Source organism: Cetorhinus maximus, chromosome 9, assembly GCF_964194155.1.
Source record: "Cetorhinus maximus chromosome 9, sCetMax3.hap1.1, whole genome shotgun sequence".
Lineage (NCBI taxonomy): Eukaryota > Metazoa > Chordata > Chondrichthyes > Lamniformes > Cetorhinidae > Cetorhinus > Cetorhinus maximus.
The window spans coordinates 34,865,645-34,884,851 of NC_135887.1; the positions used below are offsets into that span (position 1 = coordinate 34,865,645).

General features: G+C 47.4%; 1 protein-coding gene across 1 annotated transcript; it reads left to right on the forward strand.

The window, feature by feature from the left end:
* Positions 1–442: 442 nt before the first annotated feature.
* Positions 443–8,665, forward strand: fzd9a (frizzled class receptor 9a). Its single transcript, XM_078548466.1, has one exon. The coding sequence runs from the start codon at positions 754–756 to the stop codon at positions 2,500–2,502; it is 1,749 nt and encodes a 582-aa protein (XP_078404592.1). The 5' UTR covers positions 443–753; the 3' UTR covers positions 2,503–8,665.
* The last annotated feature ends 10,542 nt before the right edge of the window (positions 8,666–19,207 follow it).

A 19,207-nucleotide genomic window follows, 5' to 3' on the forward strand; every position in this document is an offset into this window, starting at 1 on the left:
CTCCACTCTGTAGCTCAGTTTTGCAAAGTGGTGTCTATCTGCTCAGCATTTGACTGCTAGCCCCGCCTATTGGTGCCTGAGTGGCAGAGGCGGCAGCCAATAATACCGCCGCTAGGGTGGGAAGGGGGTGTCAGCGGGAGCCAATGGGAGGCGGCGAGGGGGCGGGGCGCTGGGTGGGCTGGCCCCGCCCCCTGATCTCTCCCGGGGACCTGGTGCTATTGGCAGGATGAGTCTGTGCTCAGTTTGGGCAGGCAGTGTGGAGGGGACTGAGCGCTCAGTGTTAGCTCCCCCAATGCTGAGCAGTCTCCCTGGGGTTTGCCGAGCGGGAGCTGGCCGCCAGCGTCTGCTGCCTCCCACCAGAGAGAGAGAGACAGAGCCTGGCGAAGAGTCGGGGCAATCTTCCTGTGTCTGCGAAAAAACACGCGAAACAAACAAAAAAAAAAAAATCCCCCCTCATTTGCAATTCCAAGCCATTGCGGATTTGGATCAGAGCTCCTGTCTTGCGAGCGCGGTGCAGGTTCGAAACAGCATTGCAAGCGCCTGGGATTTGTGCCTGGGATCAGTCTCTGGAAAGTTTGACAGCCGCCTGGCTTGCAGGGATTGAATGAGTCGGCGGCAGTGTTGAAACGGGCCGTTTGTTTGGAGCTTGCAGCCCGGCTCCGCAGCGCTCAGGCTTCCTTTCAACACCGGGAGCTGGAGGGGCGATGTCAGTGTGAGAGCATCAGCCCAGGGGTTCATCCTGTTCACTGAAGAATGGAGCGCTTTCTCCGCGGCCTCTCCACTGCGCTCTTCTGCCAAGCTGCGTTCCTCGGGAGCTGCTGGGGGATCGGCTCGATCGACCACGAGAGGGGCAGAGAAGCCAAATGCGAGCCCATCGAGATCCCCATGTGCCTGGGGATTGGCTACAACATGACCAGGATGCCCAACTACATGGGGCACCAGAACCAGCGGGAAGCTGCTATCAAACTGCACGAGTTCGCCCCTTTGGTCGAGTACGGCTGTCACATCCATCTGCGGCTCTTCCTCTGCTCTCTCTATGCCCCCATGTGCACTGACCAAGTCTCCACCTCGATCCCCGCCTGCAGACCCATGTGTGAACAAGCCCGCCAGCGCTGCGCCCCCATCATGGCTCAGTTCAATTTTGGGTGGCCCGAGTCTTTGGACTGCAGCAAACTCCCCACCAGGAACGACCCGAACGCCCTGTGCATGGAGGCGCCCGAGAACGCGACTGGGGAGCCCCAGAAAGGACAGGGCATGCTGCCCGTGGCACCCAGAGCCAGGCTCCCGGGGGCTGCAGACGGAAGGAACCAGGGGCCCCTCGGCTCCTGTGACAATCCCGACAAGTTCCAGTATGTGGAGAAGAGCCTGACCTGCGCCCCCAAGTGCTCGCCAGGGGTGGATGTCTACTGGTCCAAGGGGGATAAAGACTTTGCCTTCATCTGGATGGCCGTCTGGTCCACGATCTGCTTCGTCTCCACTGCCTTCACGGTGCTGACCTTCCTGCTGGATCCTCACCGCTTCCAGTATCCCGAGAGACCCATCATCTTCCTGTCTATGTGCTACAATGTCTATTCGGTGGCCTTCATCATTCGCTCGGTAGCCGGGGCTGAAAACATCGCCTGCGACCGGGAGAACGGAGAGTTGTATGTCATTCAGGAGGGCCTGGAGAGTACAGGCTGCACCATCGTCTTCCTCATCCTCTATTATTTCGGCATGGCCAGCTCCCTGTGGTGGGTCATCTTGACTTTAACCTGGTTCTTGGCTGCAGGCAAGAAGTGGGGCCACGAGGCCATTGAAGCTCATAGCAGCTATTTCCATATGGCTGCCTGGGGTGTCCCAGCCATGAAGACCATCATTATACTGACCATGAGGAAGGTGGCAGGCGATGAGCTGACTGGTCTGTGTTACGTGGGCAGCATGGACGTAAATGCTCTAACCGGCTTTGTGCTCATCCCTCTGTCCTGTTACTTAGTGATAGGGACCTCCTTCATTCTAACTGGCTTTGTGGCTCTCTTTCATATCCGCAGGATCATGAAGACTGGGGGCACCAATACGGAGAAGTTGGAGAAATTGATGGTGAAGATTGGGGTCTTCTCCATCCTTTACACCGTTCCCGCCACATGTGTCATTGTCTGCTATTTCTACGAAAGGTTGAATATGGATTATTGGAAAGTGCTTGCCTCTGAGCAGCCTTGCCTAGCCTATCCAGGGAGAAGGATTCTGGACTGCACTTTGGACACTTCAGTGCCTACCGTTGCTGTCTTCATGCTAAAGATCTTCATGTCCTTGGTGGTGGGAATCACCAGTGGGATATGGGTCTGGAGCTCCAAGACTCTTCAGACTTGGCAGAACTTATGCAGCAGAAAGCTATCGGTGAGGACTCGGGGGAAGCCCTGCAGTGGGGTCAACTGCTCTGCCAGCCACTGCCACTACAAGGCACCTTCTGTCATGGTCCACATGAGCAAAACAGACCCTTACCTGGACAATCCAACCCATGTGTAACTAAGACCAGGTAAAAACACCAGCAGAACGGTTGGCCAGTGTGTGCCCACAACCCAGTACAAGGCTCAGGGACCAGCCCCTGGCCAAGTGATTCACTAGTTCTAATAGTCACATTACTGACGTCTCTTAACCTATAGGATTTGTTTAGGAATTCCTGTAAAATCCATGTGAAGGTTTAAGATCATTCCCATTCTAAGACCTGTTGGCGTGTAGAATATGGGGGGATAGCAGTCTTTCAGAAAGCCAGAGAGTGAATGGTCTCTTTCTAACATCACCAAGAGTGAGCCGTACCCAGCTCAGATCAGAACGCTGAAGAGTTTTGATTCATTTTGAGCTGAAACTGGAAATTTTTCTTTCTTGAATGCCGAGTGCTTCTGAATGTCACCTTGCCAAGCTTGTAGAAGGGAAAATGTTATCAATCTCTCTTTGCAGTCATGCAGCTTGGAACAGTCTTATTACAAAGCTTTATCATCAAATTGTGGGGGTGTACAGTATCAAAGCATATAATGAAAACAACTAAATATTGGTAATGTTTTAAATGTTATTTTTTGAACGTAAAATACATTTTTACAATTATCTCTGAATCATTCCCAAAGATAATTAGTTATTTTTGAAAATATCTCTGGTGTTTTGCGACAAGATTTTCTTCAATTTACTGGAAAATCCATAAAGGGCAGCTTAAAGCAATGAGGCGCAAGAGGTCCCAGGTTTAATTCTTGTTCAATGCTGTCAGGCAAGGGTAGCAAGTTGGGCAAGGGTCTGCAGTTGGCCTCAGCACCCGTGTAAATGTGGCGACAAGCCGCCGGTGTTTCCCACTGTTATCCAGCGACTGCCGCTGGAAGTGCAGCAGTTTTATAAGGGCCCCCTTTTGTGTTTCAGCAACTCGCTGAATCTCTCTGTTGGGGGTGGTGGTGGGGGGTGAGGGGGGCGCAGGTCAGCCATAAGGAATGGCCATTTGTCCAGTAGACTGGTGGGGGCTCACTCAAGCCATCAGTACCTGTGGAAAGTATCACAGGGTAAGTTGATTCCTTCTGGGGAGGAGGACAGAAAGTTTGCGGATAAAAAACCTCAACTCATCTGAGAACCATATGATCTTTTTCCTGGGGGTTATTTGGTTCTCCAGGCCAGGCGACACTCACACCAATGCAAAATATCCAATTTTAAAATGTTTCTTTCCCTTACATTTAATACTTTCCATATAAACACTTCATTCTTCCAACAAAAACATTGCTAACTTGTAATTCGCATTTCAGTACAAAGGACTTTTTATTTCTCAGTTTCTGCCCTAGAATATTTCTTTTGAAAAATATTTAACCCTATCAGGTGAAGAAAGTAAAATTAATCTTCAGGTGCCAGGGAAACAATACTGACCCTAGCTATCCGTGAAATAACGATTGGTCAATGAATGATCTGTTAAAATGTTTCTGCAGAGTACAGATAATGGCAGTGATGCAGATTCTGGATCAGCGCAGTCCTGTAACTACTGAAAGTCCCTTATCTGCTGATTCTTTTACTGAAGTTTTCTTAAGCTCCTTTCCCAGTAGTCTTGTGGGAAAATATAATGGTACTATGGAGCGGGAGTAGGGAGGCAGTGGGGTGGTGAATAATGAAGGGAGATATGCTCCCTCAAATTTTTCTGCGTTGGATTATGTTTCACACTGTCTGCACCCATCACCTCCATCCTGTACCTGAAATTTCCCCTGATATCCCTCAATTCCATTAATGTCTATGTACTGAGCCATCCAGAGTTGGGTGTTCGAGGGGTGGGAGGCTGCCCCAAGTTTAATCCCTTGTCTAAGTTGACTTGGCTGATCTCAGCTAGGGTAAGAGTTGTGAATTAGAGCCATTACAGCACAGAAAGCAGCCATTTGGCCCATCGAGTCCATGCTGGCTCTCTGAGGAGCAATCCAGTCAGTCCCATTCCCCTTGCTGTATCCCCGCAGTCCTATAAATTTATTCCCCTCAAGTGCTCATCCAGTTTGCTTTTGAAATCATTGATCGTCTCTGCTTCCATGATCCTCTTAGGCAGCAAGTTCCAGGCCATTGCTACTTGCTGCCTAAAATAGTCCTTCTCACATGCCCCTGCATTGCGTGCCCCAAACCTTAAACCTGTGTCCCCTAGCCCTTGTACAGTCAGCTAATGGGAACAGCTTTCCTTAATTCGGCTTTACCAACCCAGTCTAGACAGGGTAAACCTCGCCAGAAACCTGATTGCTATCCAGCCCACCCGCACTGGAAACTGTGGGCATCTTCAGCTGAAGATGCAGTCGGGTTCAGGTACGATGCCCTTCACAGTCAAATATCATGCCATTCCTTACAGCCCAGCCTTACACATGGCTAGTTGAAATAGGATGACCTACCGCCATGGAGTCATACCTTAGCAAGGAGAGAAAAACTGGAGAGAATTCGTTTTAAAAGCATAAATTGCAGGTATCAAAAATATCAGATACCCTATATACATATATATATATATATATATGCTGCATTTCACCCTGAATTCCGGCTTTATAGTCTTTATTATTTTTTAAAAAGCACTCCTAAACACCATGCCCCCACACATCCCCCAAAAACAGGTGTAACTTCAGTCCCTGAGCATGCTGGCAGTTGAATTCTTTCAATTGTTGTCAGTAAAGGGTTATAATGAGGCCTCCTTTCTGTTAATGAGGGATGAATCATTGCAATGTAGTAACAGTTCATCCACATTGCTGGAGAGCCATTTTTTGGGAAAGTAATCAGCAGGTACTGATGCCAGGGGAGCTTGCTACAGGGCCAATAATACACAAGCCCCCTCCCTCACAGTGACTTGAGGTGGGAGGGGTGAGAGTGCCAGCTCATAATGGACAATGCCCTCTCCTCAGCTGGGGTCATGACTTGGAAAATGAAGCGGTAGAATTATCAGCCCTAAATTATACCCCAATCTCCCTCCCCCACCCCCAAGTTTCCTATTGTGCAATATAATTCATTTTGGAGGGAACAGGAAAGAGCGAGAGTTCCCATCCCTTTCTGCTATTGTATGTGTAGATATCTCCTTGCATCTTGTATTTTCTTTTACAGTTGTTAATCTGCATTGTATGTTGTAATTTTTTGTGGTGATTTTTGAATTGACTGTGCTGCTCCCCTTCCCCCACGCTGAAGGGACTGGAGCAAGGTGCACAGACGAGCTGTGGTTGGGGGAGGGGGGAGTTGTCAGATTGTTTGGGAGTGTCAATGCATCTTATTGTGGGGATCACACTGTGAGCTGAAGAACGTTCTGCTAGCTGCAACCTTCCCCCAGTAAAGCTCTTTACAAGAAATGTCAGAGGGTTTTGATGTGGGAAAAGGAAGAGGGGTAGGTGTCACTGATTGCTTCTGCTATTATTGATGTTTTTTGTTTTAATATCTAACTCTGAAGGAAATGGAGGCCAGATGATGAAAGTTCGCACTGCACCAGATGTGGCATCAAGTATAGCGCAAACTTATCCTTAGCAACTTGCACTGAAGGTCATCAGGGTTCTTATTTCAGACTCTGCTCCAGCCTGTTTGAAATCCCCCCCTCCCCCACTCCCTGTGATAATGCTGCCCCTTTAATCAGGATATCAACAGCACTCCTTTTAAATATCCAATACATCAACACTGCCCCTTTAAACAGCCCGCGCTTTGGCATTGCTCATTTAAACTACCCAAAACCATCAGTTACACTTTTTCTTAAACCTGTTGAGGGTCCGTCCCCTGTTTTAGAGGTATGACCAATTTCGGTCATGCAGTATCAGCATTAGAAATGGTGGTACTCTGGTGAATATCAGATTACCCATTTACTAGGGGCGTCTTGTCAGCATAGCGGGTGCACTAATGCAATGAAGGGTAAAAAGAATAAGGGATCTAAAAGCAAAGAGATTGGGAAACTTGTGTATTGGTTTTGGAGTAAAGTTTCATTATTGATCAATCCCTCTGTAGTGTATGTATTGCACTTAACTCCTGTAACACTTTCCTGGTCACACCTTCCTCATCACACTTTGTTGCTAAGATCTCTAATACAACAGCACGAGCAACACAACTGGAGATTTGCTCGTAAATATATTTAAAGATTGGGAACTGTTGCACTGTGCGCCATATATTACAAAAGGCAGTCATTTGTATTGTACAGATGAATTTTCCAGTGAAAGAAAACATCCTGTAATTAATTAAAAAAAACCTCAGGATGTCACCAAACACATTTAACCTATTATTGACCAGGTAGGAGTAGAACAATTAGACCCATGGCTTTAACAAGACAAGCTAGATTTCATACAGTTTACCCATAGCAGCAACAGAATAATGCACTGTACATTAGCTGGTGTGGAACCCTGATGTACCATGAGCAATGCCACAGGAGTTTTGCTGGCCTTTTTTGATTTCACGATTATAATGATCCTCCAAAGTGATATTCCAAATAAAGCACCCAGAATTCAGGACACAGAGGGCTATAATTATCCGTAGATTTATGCTTTTTTATTTTTTCAATGAATATTTAATTAAATAATTGGTTGATCATTAAGTGCTGGAGTTACAGTGAGAGTAGGACACTAACACTGCCCCCAGCACCCCATGTGCAAGGAGCACCAAATAAAACAGCATTTCCACTCATGCTTGCTGACTGGTGTCACATCTGGAAAGTGCATGCATGTCTACGTCTGGGGAGAATAGGATGGGGCTCTAGGGTGATGCTCCCTGCAGACGAATAGCCTAGTGACTCTTTATTGTTCAGACTCGCACATGAAGAATGGTTATTTGAACAAGGTGCCAGAGGGCAGCCAGTGCCAGTGGATCTGAACCCAAGGAGGTCAGCAGCTTCAGGAGGAAATCTCTAAGAAAATTGAATTCCACATTTTTTATGTTTCTTACCAATAAGATTCTTCCAAATGAAACCATGGTGGAATTTTGTCATTGACAGTTTCTCCTGGGTGAGGCTGGAGTGTGAGTTATGGGAAAGTAATGACAGTAAGTTGCGAATGAAGTATACTGGCAGCATTTAACTTTTAACACTGGCCTGAGAGGTTGTCAGCAAAATTCTCTCTCCTTTCCAAAGTGTGCAGCGTTTATTACTCATTTTCAGCTGCTCCTTAGGGTAAGGAGGGTTTTGCACCAAATACAATATTTTCTCAGTGATTATATCTTGGAAATGTTGCTTACAGCCTGACTCTATTCTGACTTGATAGCCTGCATATTTTAGGGAAACAGGTGACACTTTCAACCAGAGAGGGATAGAAAGATTTTCTGAATGGGTTCTATGAGTGGGATGTCTCACCATACTGCCACGCAGGACAGGTAATTATAAAAACACTGAACATGTTTTTCCAAGTGCAAAGGGCTAGTTTGACTCTCTTGGCACAACACTTGTTTGTGGTCCTACTCCAGGACCTGAACGCCATGCAGGCTAACACTGACTGATGGACTGCTGCATTGTTAGAGGGGCTGTCTTTTGAAAATGTTAAAACAACATTTGGTATGTAATGCGTGGAAAAATTGGCTCTCAGCCTGTTTTGAAATAGCAGACCATTTTTCCATCTCCATTTTTAAGTTCAGTTATTGAAGAATCCAATGATTTTGATGAACAGCAAATCAAGTATTGGAACTCAAGCTAGGTTCGTACCTCGTTTCCTTGGCCCTATCTGCTTGGATTTGTTCCTGGCTCACAAGATGAGCAATCCAGTAGGATCCTAATTAGGGAATCTGAGGTTATCTTAAAAAAAGGCCCAGCCACCCCTTCCCACTTTCCTCCACTAGTGTCCGAAAAACCTTGCACCTGAATTGGGACCCTGTCCGGTGTTCATCAGCCCTCCCCCAGCACGCACCCCAACCACCCCTGCCCCCGCCACTTCCAGCACTTAAGCAACTTGAGTCTGAGCATTCAGGGAAGACAAGAAAACTGGAAAGTTGAAGTGATGGATGAGGTTGGATGTGGGTTTGTGACAATAGCCGTTGGGACAGGTGTATCCCCTTCTGTTCCTATTTCCAGGATCGTTGTCTGTCTTAGCTGGACCCTATACAAGAGGTTGTGCAAATAGTTTGTATTGCCTATAGTTCACTTCACTTTGTCTACTCGATGATTGTAGATGTATTAATTTATGGTAAGATAAACAATAGAATATCGTTTTTGTATATGTTCATGATAGTGTAAATGCAAATATATATTTTTGGGTTCTTTTTTTGTAAACTGTGTCCACTTTTATTTCTGCATCACACTTTCTGACCCTAACTGAGGGGTAGGTCTCAAACGAAATGGATTCACTTCAGCCGATAGAAGATGAAAAAAGGTGACACTGTGGATAAATATTTAGACAGGAAGATCCATCACTCTGAAGATGTACAACTTCTACATAACGAGTTTCCCCATTTTCACAGAGGGCCTTCCCTTTTTACTAAAAAATAAAGATTTTGTGTGAATTTTATGCTCGTTGTGACAAGGGTTCGAGAAAAAAGCATTTCCCACTTTGGGTATTGAGCACTTTACAGGTGAGGTCCAGCACAGAATTAGATCCAGAGTGAAGCTCCATCTACTTCAGCCTCAGCATCCAGTGCCAATCTGACATTTATCATCTCTACAGCTATCTTGTGCCCTTCTGATTGAAATTGTAGTTTTAATGCAGTTATTTCAAACTAGGGGCAGTTTTGTGCTGGGCCACATGCCCAGTGGGCTGGTGGGAGTGGAGTGGGGGTGGAGCAGGGTGAGAGTGGGGTAATGATTGTAGGCCAGCAGTGCTCCTCCTGAATATCATGGAGCCAAAGAAGCAATTCTTCCAGTTGTACATCAAACTTTAAAATAAAGCTACCTTTCCAGGGGTGGTGCTTGCTAGGCCACATCTATTCATGGAAAACCTGATGCCTGCTACCCTTAGAGTGGCCTAGTTCCCCTGAGGGAGGGGTCCTGAAATAGTGCTAGGACCTTCAGTAGCATATGCAAAGGGATCATCGTTTGTTTTAGGCAGCTGCCTTGGACACCTGGTAGAGCAGGGTGTTGGTCCTGAAAATTGACCTCTGTTGAGCCTGTTTTATGCTTGTTCTATGCTCGTTGGGATTGAGAGGGTGATCAGGCACCTTGTAGGAGTTGTCAGAAATATAGGGGCAATAAATAAGAGCTCCAGCAAAGAGGTGGTGTGGAAGTGTCGAAAGATAGAAGAACAGGTGCTGGAGGCGGGAGTTTCAGGAGGTAATGTTAGAATGCAGGAGCAGGGCGGTGAAGGTTTCTGCCACTCATGGAGTTGAGGCATGAAAGAGCAGGGTGATAAGGTCAGAGGCTGGGGGATGGGATATATGGCTTGAAAAGATTAGGCAGAGCAGGATGGGGCAAGGTATGGACTGAAAAAATACTGGGACTCATTTACAAAGCCAAGCACCCACCATTTTCAAAATGTCAAACCCATGCCAGTTAGATCAAGATTGCAGTGTGTTGTCAATGGGATTCCCTTTACGGTGGGTAACAATTTTATTTCCCTCCCATGCTGAAGTTCCACACTCTTGCACTCCTGGTATGCCAGTTGCATTCACAGGGAATATTAATCGGAGAAAGGGTTACCCCCTCCTCATTTCATGCTGGGATATATCCATGAACACTAGCCACCCTTTAGTACCTTGGCCATGAGGTATTCTTCACATGTCTGCCAAGATAGTAATTGAGGCCATTTAACTGTGAGCAGCACAGCTGCTGATCTTGATCATCTCACCTGGCACCCACATGCACGGCTTCCCTCAGGTACCATCTGGCAGCAGTCAGGAGTGGGAACCTTGGCTGATAATTTTTCTCTCCCTAGCTCTGGGCCACTATGGTTGGTTGTAGGTCCTCTCTACCATTCCTGCTTAGAGGATCTAACTTGGCAAAGACCAGGGAGGGAAGATGGGCCCAACTGGTCCGTATCCTTTGCCACTGTCTTTACCCAATGGGTCATCCGATATCAATCTAAATGTATTGTTTGGCATCATCAACTCTCCAAAGTGTAAGTACCTTCAATTAAAAGTCCAATAATTCTTCAGATAATACCTTGTTGTAAACACACATAACCAATAAAGGATGAATTGTGACCAGTGGCTGAACAGCCAGCATGACATTCCCACCGAGATTTGCAGATCTGTGATCATCTGCCACATTGTGAATCAATCAGCATGGTGTTTGAGTGGGTGGTGGACTGTAGGGAGGATTTTCACAGGGAGCGCAGCAACTTGCCAAAGAAAGGTACTTTAAAAGAACTATATTCTGTTCTTGTGGGCCAAAATGAAGCTTTTTAAATGAATCGGCTAAGCAATGTGAACTTGGGAACTGAAACCACAATCACAAAATTTGCAGACTAAATCCAAATTGAGGATTATAGTTAATAGGGAAGAAGACTGCAACAAAATACACGTTGATACAAATAAACTTGCAAAACAGGGTGTGATTGGCAAATGAATTTCAACATAGATGTCCAAGGTTGCAAAGTAGGATGAGGAAGCAATATTGGAAAATAAGAATCTAAATGGCAGAGAGGAGCAAATAGTCTAATAATTTAAGATGCACAAATCACTAAACGTAACAAGCTAGGTTAATAAAGCCAGAAATAAAGCAAATAAAACATTAGAATTCAATTCTAGGAAGATAGACTTGCTAAGCAGAGAAGCGATGTTTAATCTGTATAGAACCTTAGAGGGCTCGAGGACTGTGCCCAGTTCTAGTCTCTATATCATAAAAAAGATAGAGGCACTGGAAAGGATGCAAAAAAATGATTTACATGGATGATCCCAGAACTGAGATGTTACAGCTATCAGGAAATAATCAAGAAGAGAGAAGGTTCAAGGGTGATCTGACAGATGAATTTAAAATTATGCAAGGGTTTTTATTGATAAATATGGAAAAAATGTTTCCAATTGTGGGAGAGAGCAAAATTAGGGACTATAAATATAAAATAATCACCAATAAATCCAATAGGGAATTCAGAAGAAACCTCTCTACACAGAGAGTGATTAGAATATAAAACTTGCTACCATATAGGCTGCTGAGATGAACAGCATAAATACCTTTAAGAAGAAGTTAGATAAACACATGGGGGAGAAAGGAATAGAAGGACATGTTGATGGTCTTAGATGAATTATGGTGGGAGGAAGCATGTGTGGAAGATAAATAAAGGACTATGTGGACTGAATGACCTGTTTCTGTGTTGCCCATTTTATACATTCCAACGAGAAAGAAAAATTCCAAGGGGAAGACTCACCATCCGTGGTTAACTAAAAAAGTTAAAGATAGTATCAAATTTAAAGGGCGGAATTTTACTCCAGCAGTATGTTATGGTCCCGCCAAAGTCAATGGACTTTTAAATGGCTCACTGCATTTTACGGCCCCGCCCCACCACACTGGGGCTGTAAAATTCTGCCCAAAGTAAAAGCATATGATTGTGCAAAGATTGGTGGCAGGTCAGAAGTTTGGAAAGAATATGAAAACAGCAAAGAATGACAAACAGGTTATTATGCAGGGAAAAAATTGAAGTATGAGAGAAAGCTAGCTAGAAATGTAAAGACAGATAGTAAGAGTTTCTATAGATATTTGAAAAGGAAAAGAGTTAACAAAGTGAAAAGCAAAATGCTGGAAACCTGAAACAAGAACAGAAAATTGCTGGAAAAACTCAGCAGGTCTAACAGCATCTGCGGAGAGAAAAACAGAGTTAACGTTTTGAGTCCGTATGACTGCTTTGCTCTGAAGAAGAGTTATACAGACTCAAAACATTAACTCTGTTTTTCTCTCCATAGATGCTGTTAGACCTGCTGAGTTTTTCCAGTGTTTTCTGTTTTTGTAACAAAGTGAATATTGGTCCTATAGAAAGTGAGTCTGGGGAATTAATAATGGAAAATAAGGAGGTGGCAGGTGAATTCAACCAGTATTTTTCATCGGCCTTTACTATAGAGGATATTAGTAGCGTCCCAGAAATAGCTGTAAATCAGGAAATGAAAGGGAGGGAGGAACTCAAGAAAATTACAATCACCAGGGAAGTGGTACTGAACAAATTGTTGGAACTGCGGGCTGACAAGTCTCGGGTCCTGATTGACTTCATCCTAGGGTCTTAAAAGAAGTGGATAGTAAGATAGTTGATGTGTTGGTTTTAATTTTCCAATATTCCCTAAACTCGGGGAAGGTTCCATTAGATTGGAAAATAGCAAATGTAACTCTTTTATTCAAAAGGAGTCGAAACAGAAAGCAGGAAACTACAGGCCTGTTAGTTTAACATTTATCATAGGGAAAATGTAAGAAGCTATTATTAAAGATGTTATAGCAGGGCACTTAGAAAATTTCAAGGTAATTAGGCAGAGTCAACGTGGCTGTGTGAGAGGGAAATCATGTTTAACCAATTTATTGAAGTTCTTTGAAGAAATAACATGTGTTGTGGATAAAGGGGAACCGGTGGATGTACTGTACTTAGATTTCCAGAAGGCATTTGATAAGATGCCACATCAAAGGTTATTGTGGAGAATAAAAGCTCATGGTGTAGGGGGTAACATATTGACATGGATAGAAGATTGGCTAGCTAACAGGAAACAGAGAGTAGGCATAAATGTATCATTTTCTGGTCAGCAAGATGTAACGAGTGGTGTGCCACAGGGATCAGTGCTGGGGCCTCAACTTTTTACAATTTACATTAACGATTTGGATGAAGGGACAGAAGGTATGGTTGCTAAATTTTCTGATGGCGCAAAGATAGGTAGGAAAGTTAGTTGTGAAGAAGACATAAGGAGTGTAAAAAGGGATATAGATAGGTTAAAGTGAGTAGGCAAAGAGCTAGCAAATGGAGTAAAATGTGGGAAAATGTGAAATTGTTCATTTTGGTAGGAAGAATAAAAGAGAAGCATATTATCTAAATGGTGAGAGATTGCAGATCTCTGAGATGCAGAGGGAGCTGAGTGTCCTAGCTCATGAATCGCAAAAGGTTAATATGCAAGTTCAGCAGGTAATTAGGAAAGCTAATAGAATGTTATCATTTATTGCGAGGGGAATTGAATGTAAAAGTAGGGAGGTTATGCTTCAGTTATACAGGGCATAGGTGAGACCACACTGTGTACAGTATTGGTTTCCTTATTTAAGGAAGGATGTAAATGCATTGGAATCCATTCAGAGGTATACTAGACCAATACCTGGAATGGGAGGGTGGTCTTATGAAGAAAAGTTGGACAAGCTAGGGTTGTATCCTTTAGAGTTTAGAAGAGTAAGAGGCGACTTGATTGAAACATGTAAAATCGTGAGGGGTCTTGAGATGGTGGATATGGAAAGGATGTTTTCTCTTGTGGGTGAATCTAGAACTAGGGGTCACTGTTTAAAGATAAGGGATCACCAATTTAAGACAGAGAGAAGGAGAAATGTTTTCTCTTACAGAGTTGTGAGTCTTTGGAACTCTCATCCTCAAAAGGCGGTGGAAGCAGAGTCTTTGAATATTTTTAAGGAATGGTTGGTTAGATTCTTGATAAGCATAGGGGTCAAAGGGGTAGGCAGGAATGTGGAGTGAGGTTAAAATCAGATCAACCATGACCTTATTAAATGGCGGAGTGGGCTCGAGGGACTGAGAGGCCTACTCCTGCTCCTAATTCGTATGTTTGTATGAATATTCATATGTATGTAATTCTATGTGATATCACTGAATTAGAGCATCACATAACCAGACAGCATATTTTGCCCTAAACTTCCTTTTGGCCAATTTTCTCACCAGACTCGTTGTTCTACTAAGCCTTACACCCAGGGCAGAATTTTCCCATTGGCAGGCAGGGGCGGGCCCCGCGTGCATGCGCGTAAAATGACGCGCGGTGATGTCAGGCGAGCGTCCCGATGTGACTGCGCGCCATCGTGATATTTCATTGGGCAGGCGCCCATTGATATCCGATGCATGCCGGCCATTATTTAACCGGCCACTTAAGGCCATTGTGAGGCACCCATCGACGCCAATTTTTCGGCACCCATGCAGTCTTCAGGTCGGCGCACTGGCGTAACGGGCAGGTGGGTAGGACATATTTGTATAAACCTCATCCACGGATGGGATAAGAGGGCTCAGTGGGGTCGCGAGTGCGCACTGTCAAATATTGATGTTTCAAAATTACTGATACTTGCCTGTGTGGTCTACAATACTTCAAAACGCATACCAGCTGCTTGGTCTGGACTCAACCTTCAGGTCAGCACTCTGCAGGGAGGAATCTTTTTTGGGTCTGCAGGTTTTAGGAAGCCTTCCCTTAGCCTGGGTATGGGAGCTGAACTCTCCACTGGATGCAGCTCCTCTGAGGAGGAAGGGAGGGCTAGAAGGGGGAGGAGACCAGGAGTGCACATTCAGCCTCCATGGGAACCACCTATGTGAGAACAGGTGCAGGCACAAGGGGCGCAGAGCCAAGAGGTAGTCCAAGGCGGAAGGGGTCGCAGAAGACACCACTATCCTGCTGCCCGGGTATACAGGCGGCAAAGCAGCTACCTCAATATGACTGAGGTGCAGTGCCGAAGGAGGCTCCGTCTCTCAAGGGAGACAGTCAACTATATCTGTCAGATGATTGGGCCTGAGATCTCCGTTAACTGTGTGGGTGGACACCCCATGCCAGTGGCTCTAAAGGTCACAGCTGCCCTCAGCTTCTATGCCTCTGGCTCCTTCCAGGGGTTGGTGGATGATCTTTGTGCTGTTCTCCCAATCAGCTGTCCACACTTGTGTCAAGCAGGTTACAGACACTCTGTTCAGGCGTGCATTGACCTTCATCCACTACCATTGGGACCAGGCAAGCCAGACACAGCGAATCAAAGGCTTCGCGGCCTTTGCTGGCTTCCCCGCGTCCAGGGTGCTATAGACTGCACACATGTGGCCATCAAGGCGCCAGCAGGTGAGCCCGGTGCCTTCGTCAACAGGAAGGGCTTCCACTCCATGAACGTGCAGATAGTGTGCGATCACAGGATGCTGACTCTTCAAGTCTGTGCAAGATACCCAGGCAGCTCCCACATTGCCTACATTCTCAGACACTCCCAGGTGCTGGGGCTCTTCAGTGCTCCAGCCCAGCTTGATGGATGGCTGCTGGGTGACAAGGGCTATCCCCTCAGAAAGTGGCTCTTGCCCCCTCTCCGCCATCCAAGAACAGAAGCTGAGCAGCGGTACAATAGGAGCCACACCTCAAGGGCTGGGTGGAGAGAACCATCGGTCTTCTCAAGATTCACTTCTGATGCCTGGACCGCTCAGGGGGCGCACTCCAGTAACCCCTAGATCATGTGTCGCTGATAATGATTGTATGCTACGCTCTCCACAATCTTGCGCTGGAAAGGGGGGATACTGTGGACGATGAAGACGTAGACGCAGTAGCTGCGGCTGCACATGATGAGTCCAGCAGTGAGTCCGAGGATGAGCACGCACAGGGAAATGCTGAGGGGGTAGACGCTGACCCGGGAATACTCCAGGGAGGCAGGGACACCCAGGAGGCTTTAATCCATTGAACCTTCAGCTAGCATACCACATATGGACCTCCAGGACAAGCCTGGGCTGCAGACTCCATACTGGATACCTAAGTGCAAAATCTGCCTGATTAGGAACATTAACTAAGGTCCTTGTTAATAAAGCTGAATGTCCCACAGAACAAATTACATTATTGGGAACTGTCCACCTGCAGAAGAAAAGAGGCACCCTCAGCCATGGTGACAGATCTGAAATTAATATTGCAGCCAAAGAAACTTAATGAAACAAAATGACAAAGGTGTTAAAAATCACACCAACTCATAAAGACCTCATTGCAGGCCAATCCGTGGTGTGCCTAAGGTGCCTTATGTTTACATTTTCGTGTGCTACGTCTTGGTGCTGCCCCCTCGCTGGGAGTGGCATCTGAGACAGCTGCTGACTCTGCTGCCCTGTTGGCCTCGATGACCTTGGCGGTCATCCACTGGCCTGTGGAGCCTGTGCTGGCCCCGCCTGGGAGGAAGCTGCCAGTTCCACAGCTGGCAACTCCCCAGTCTTCGCAGCCTCACCGGATGCAACAGTCACTGGGAGAGGGGCAGAGGAGCTGCTGCCATCATCCGGAGCGCCCTGAGAGGAGTCCGCAGATAGGACAGGCAGCTGCTGCACTGACGTGAGGTCACTTCGGACCTCCCTGCTCACCGTGGATGGATGGGCATCGAGCTGGGAAACTTGATGCCCAAACCATCTCCCACACTGGCACTGACCAGCTGAGGTCTATGCCAATGTGAGGGCTTGCTGGTCCGAGCGCATCCCCAGGAAGCCCTGATGGGTCTCCTGGAGGAACCTCTCCACGAGAGTCGCCACTGTCTCCATGGAGGACGCATGGCGCTCGGACATGAGGCTCATTGCTTTTGCGATCGTCCGCGTAGACTCCTCCACCACAGACACCAAGCCAGGCATAGCCTCATGTATCTCCCCCAGATGCTCCCACACACCCGGCCACATTTCCTGCACCTGCTGCATCACGGACGACTCCAGAGGCACATCATCAGGCACCGACTGAGCATGTGCCTGGTCCCCTGCAGTCATCCGACTGCTGGCGCCATGGGCACTCTCTGTCTCTGCCAGCTCCTCCAGTGACTGTGAAGTGCCCTCACCGCTGTGCCCCGGGACACTAGCCAATGTTCTAATTCCCACCGAGGTGTTAGTATCTGCGCTGGTGCCTGCCTGGCAGAGATGGTGTGATGCTGGTGAGACTTCAGGGCCCTCAGGTGTGAGAGGGGGCCTCTGCTGCTCCTCCTCCCGGCCCTGCTCCACTGATGCTGAAAGGAAGAACAAGGACATTGGATCAGTTAACGTGGAGACAATGTCAAAGTGCATCCCTGTCTCCCGGATCATTACGCGCTCATCCTCCATAAACAATGGTCAAGCTATGTTGCAAACTTCAATCACTGAACATTCAGCACTGCCTTGGCTGCTGGGAGAACAATGGTGGCCTCACTGCTGGGCAAACATACCTGCCCGTGGCACCCCAGCCTCACCAACACCGGTGGACCTGGGCGCATGGTCCCTCTCCAAATCTAGGGCCTCTTGCTCGAAGGGGCTGAGAATCGCTAACTGTACCGGCCCCCAGTCCTCACCCGCTCGGCTGCATTATGTGCATTCTTCTCCTGGAAAGGAGAGAAGAGCATTGATTAGTGCGAATTGTACCTGGACTCTCTTCGTGGACGGCCCACCCCAACCAGAGTGGGACACTGCAGGCTCCAGTGTCTCCTCACCCTGCTGCTGTCGAACACTCACACAAAGATGCTAGGCCTGTCCCCAACCCCTTGGCCAAATGCTGCCTACATCACATTAGGCACTACACGGTCTAACCTTCCATCACAAGGAGGCACAAGGACATGGAGCGCAGAGGACAGCAGATCGATTGGTGCCACACCACCTTGAAGCTCCCCTCCCAGCATGTCATCACCCTGACTTTGACATGTCCTGGAGTTCCAGCACTGCGCCTCGGTGCAGCTCCTCCAGGTTGCCCCCAAAATAGTAATGTGGGTCTCAGTGTACCACATGCTGCGGGGGCAGAACCCATCTCTTCACCACCCTCTCAGGGTGACCTTGGCCTGGGCAATCTCTGCTGGCCCACCCAGCGAAGGACACAGGCCGTCAATGATTTAATGCAGTCACTACACTCAGACTTACGGGGTTGGGGGTTTGGTGGGCACCAGGGGGGGTAAGCTGACCTGCTGGGTTAAGTGACCAATGCCAACATGGTACTCGCCCTTCCTGAGCGCAACAGGTCAATGAAGCGCTTGCGACTCTGGATCCAGGTGCGCTGCACCACGTCACGGGAGCTCACTACATCCGCCACCTCCTCCCAAGCACATCTGGTCATGTGGGGGGGCCTCCTCCTCCTGTCCTGGGGGACAAGGACTTCCCACCGTGCTGCCACCTCCTCGAGGAGGGCAGCAAGGCAACCATCAGAAAAACGAGGGGTACAGTGCCCCCCTGCCCTACCCTCCTGCCTGGTCTGCTCACCAACAGCGCTCTGGGGAGCTCTTCCACTGGCCGGGATTCACAGTCTTGGAAAGGCTGCAGCAGCTTTTTAAAACAGGCAGCCAGGTCGCCATTGGACCCAGCGGACATTGCAGTCCCACTGCCACCTGCCCACTCCCGCTGTCCTCGGGAGCTGCGATTCACGCTGGGCGGGCGTTAATTGACCCGTCCGTGGAAAATGACGGCACAGACCTGATCGCGGGTGGCGATTGGGTCCACGCCCGCCCATGCCCTCTCCAGCTCCACCCCCACCCCCCCACTGCCAGCCAGAAAATTCTGTCCCCAGTGTTCATTATTCATATGTGAGACTACACAGCGAGTGCCAACAGAATGTTCGTCTAGCCAAACTCCATCTTGTCTCCATTCAATCTTCACACGTGCACACTTTTCAGGAGGGTAACTAGGTAACAAACAGGAAAGGAAATATCTTGTCTTTCTGAGACCAGTTTGAATGTCTCAGCACAACAAAAATGCATTAAACCGAGGAGCTGTATCTAGCTAGTTACACCAAACCATTCACACCACACCCCACACACTTGCCCTTCCTGTTGCATTGGCTGTCAGATAAATCCATCAGATGCTGACCTTAGAAAATATTGGCCCAAACCTTCTGGCGTCTGGATTGTTAGAGATCAGACGTACGACTAAAGATGTGCATCAGGACCCCGAGGAAGCCCTGATGCACAGACCCAAGTGAGAATTGCCTGGGAAGTTTAAATTTCCGATTGGCAATTCCCCTGCTCCCCAGGGCCCTGAGCAAGTGTCTCCGACTCTGA

What these genes read in the sequence shown, in the direction of transcription:
- fzd9a (XM_078548466.1), top strand. Translation starts at nt 754, where the DNA reads ATGGAGCGCTTTCTCCGCGGCCTCTCCACTGCGCTCTTCTGCCAAGCT.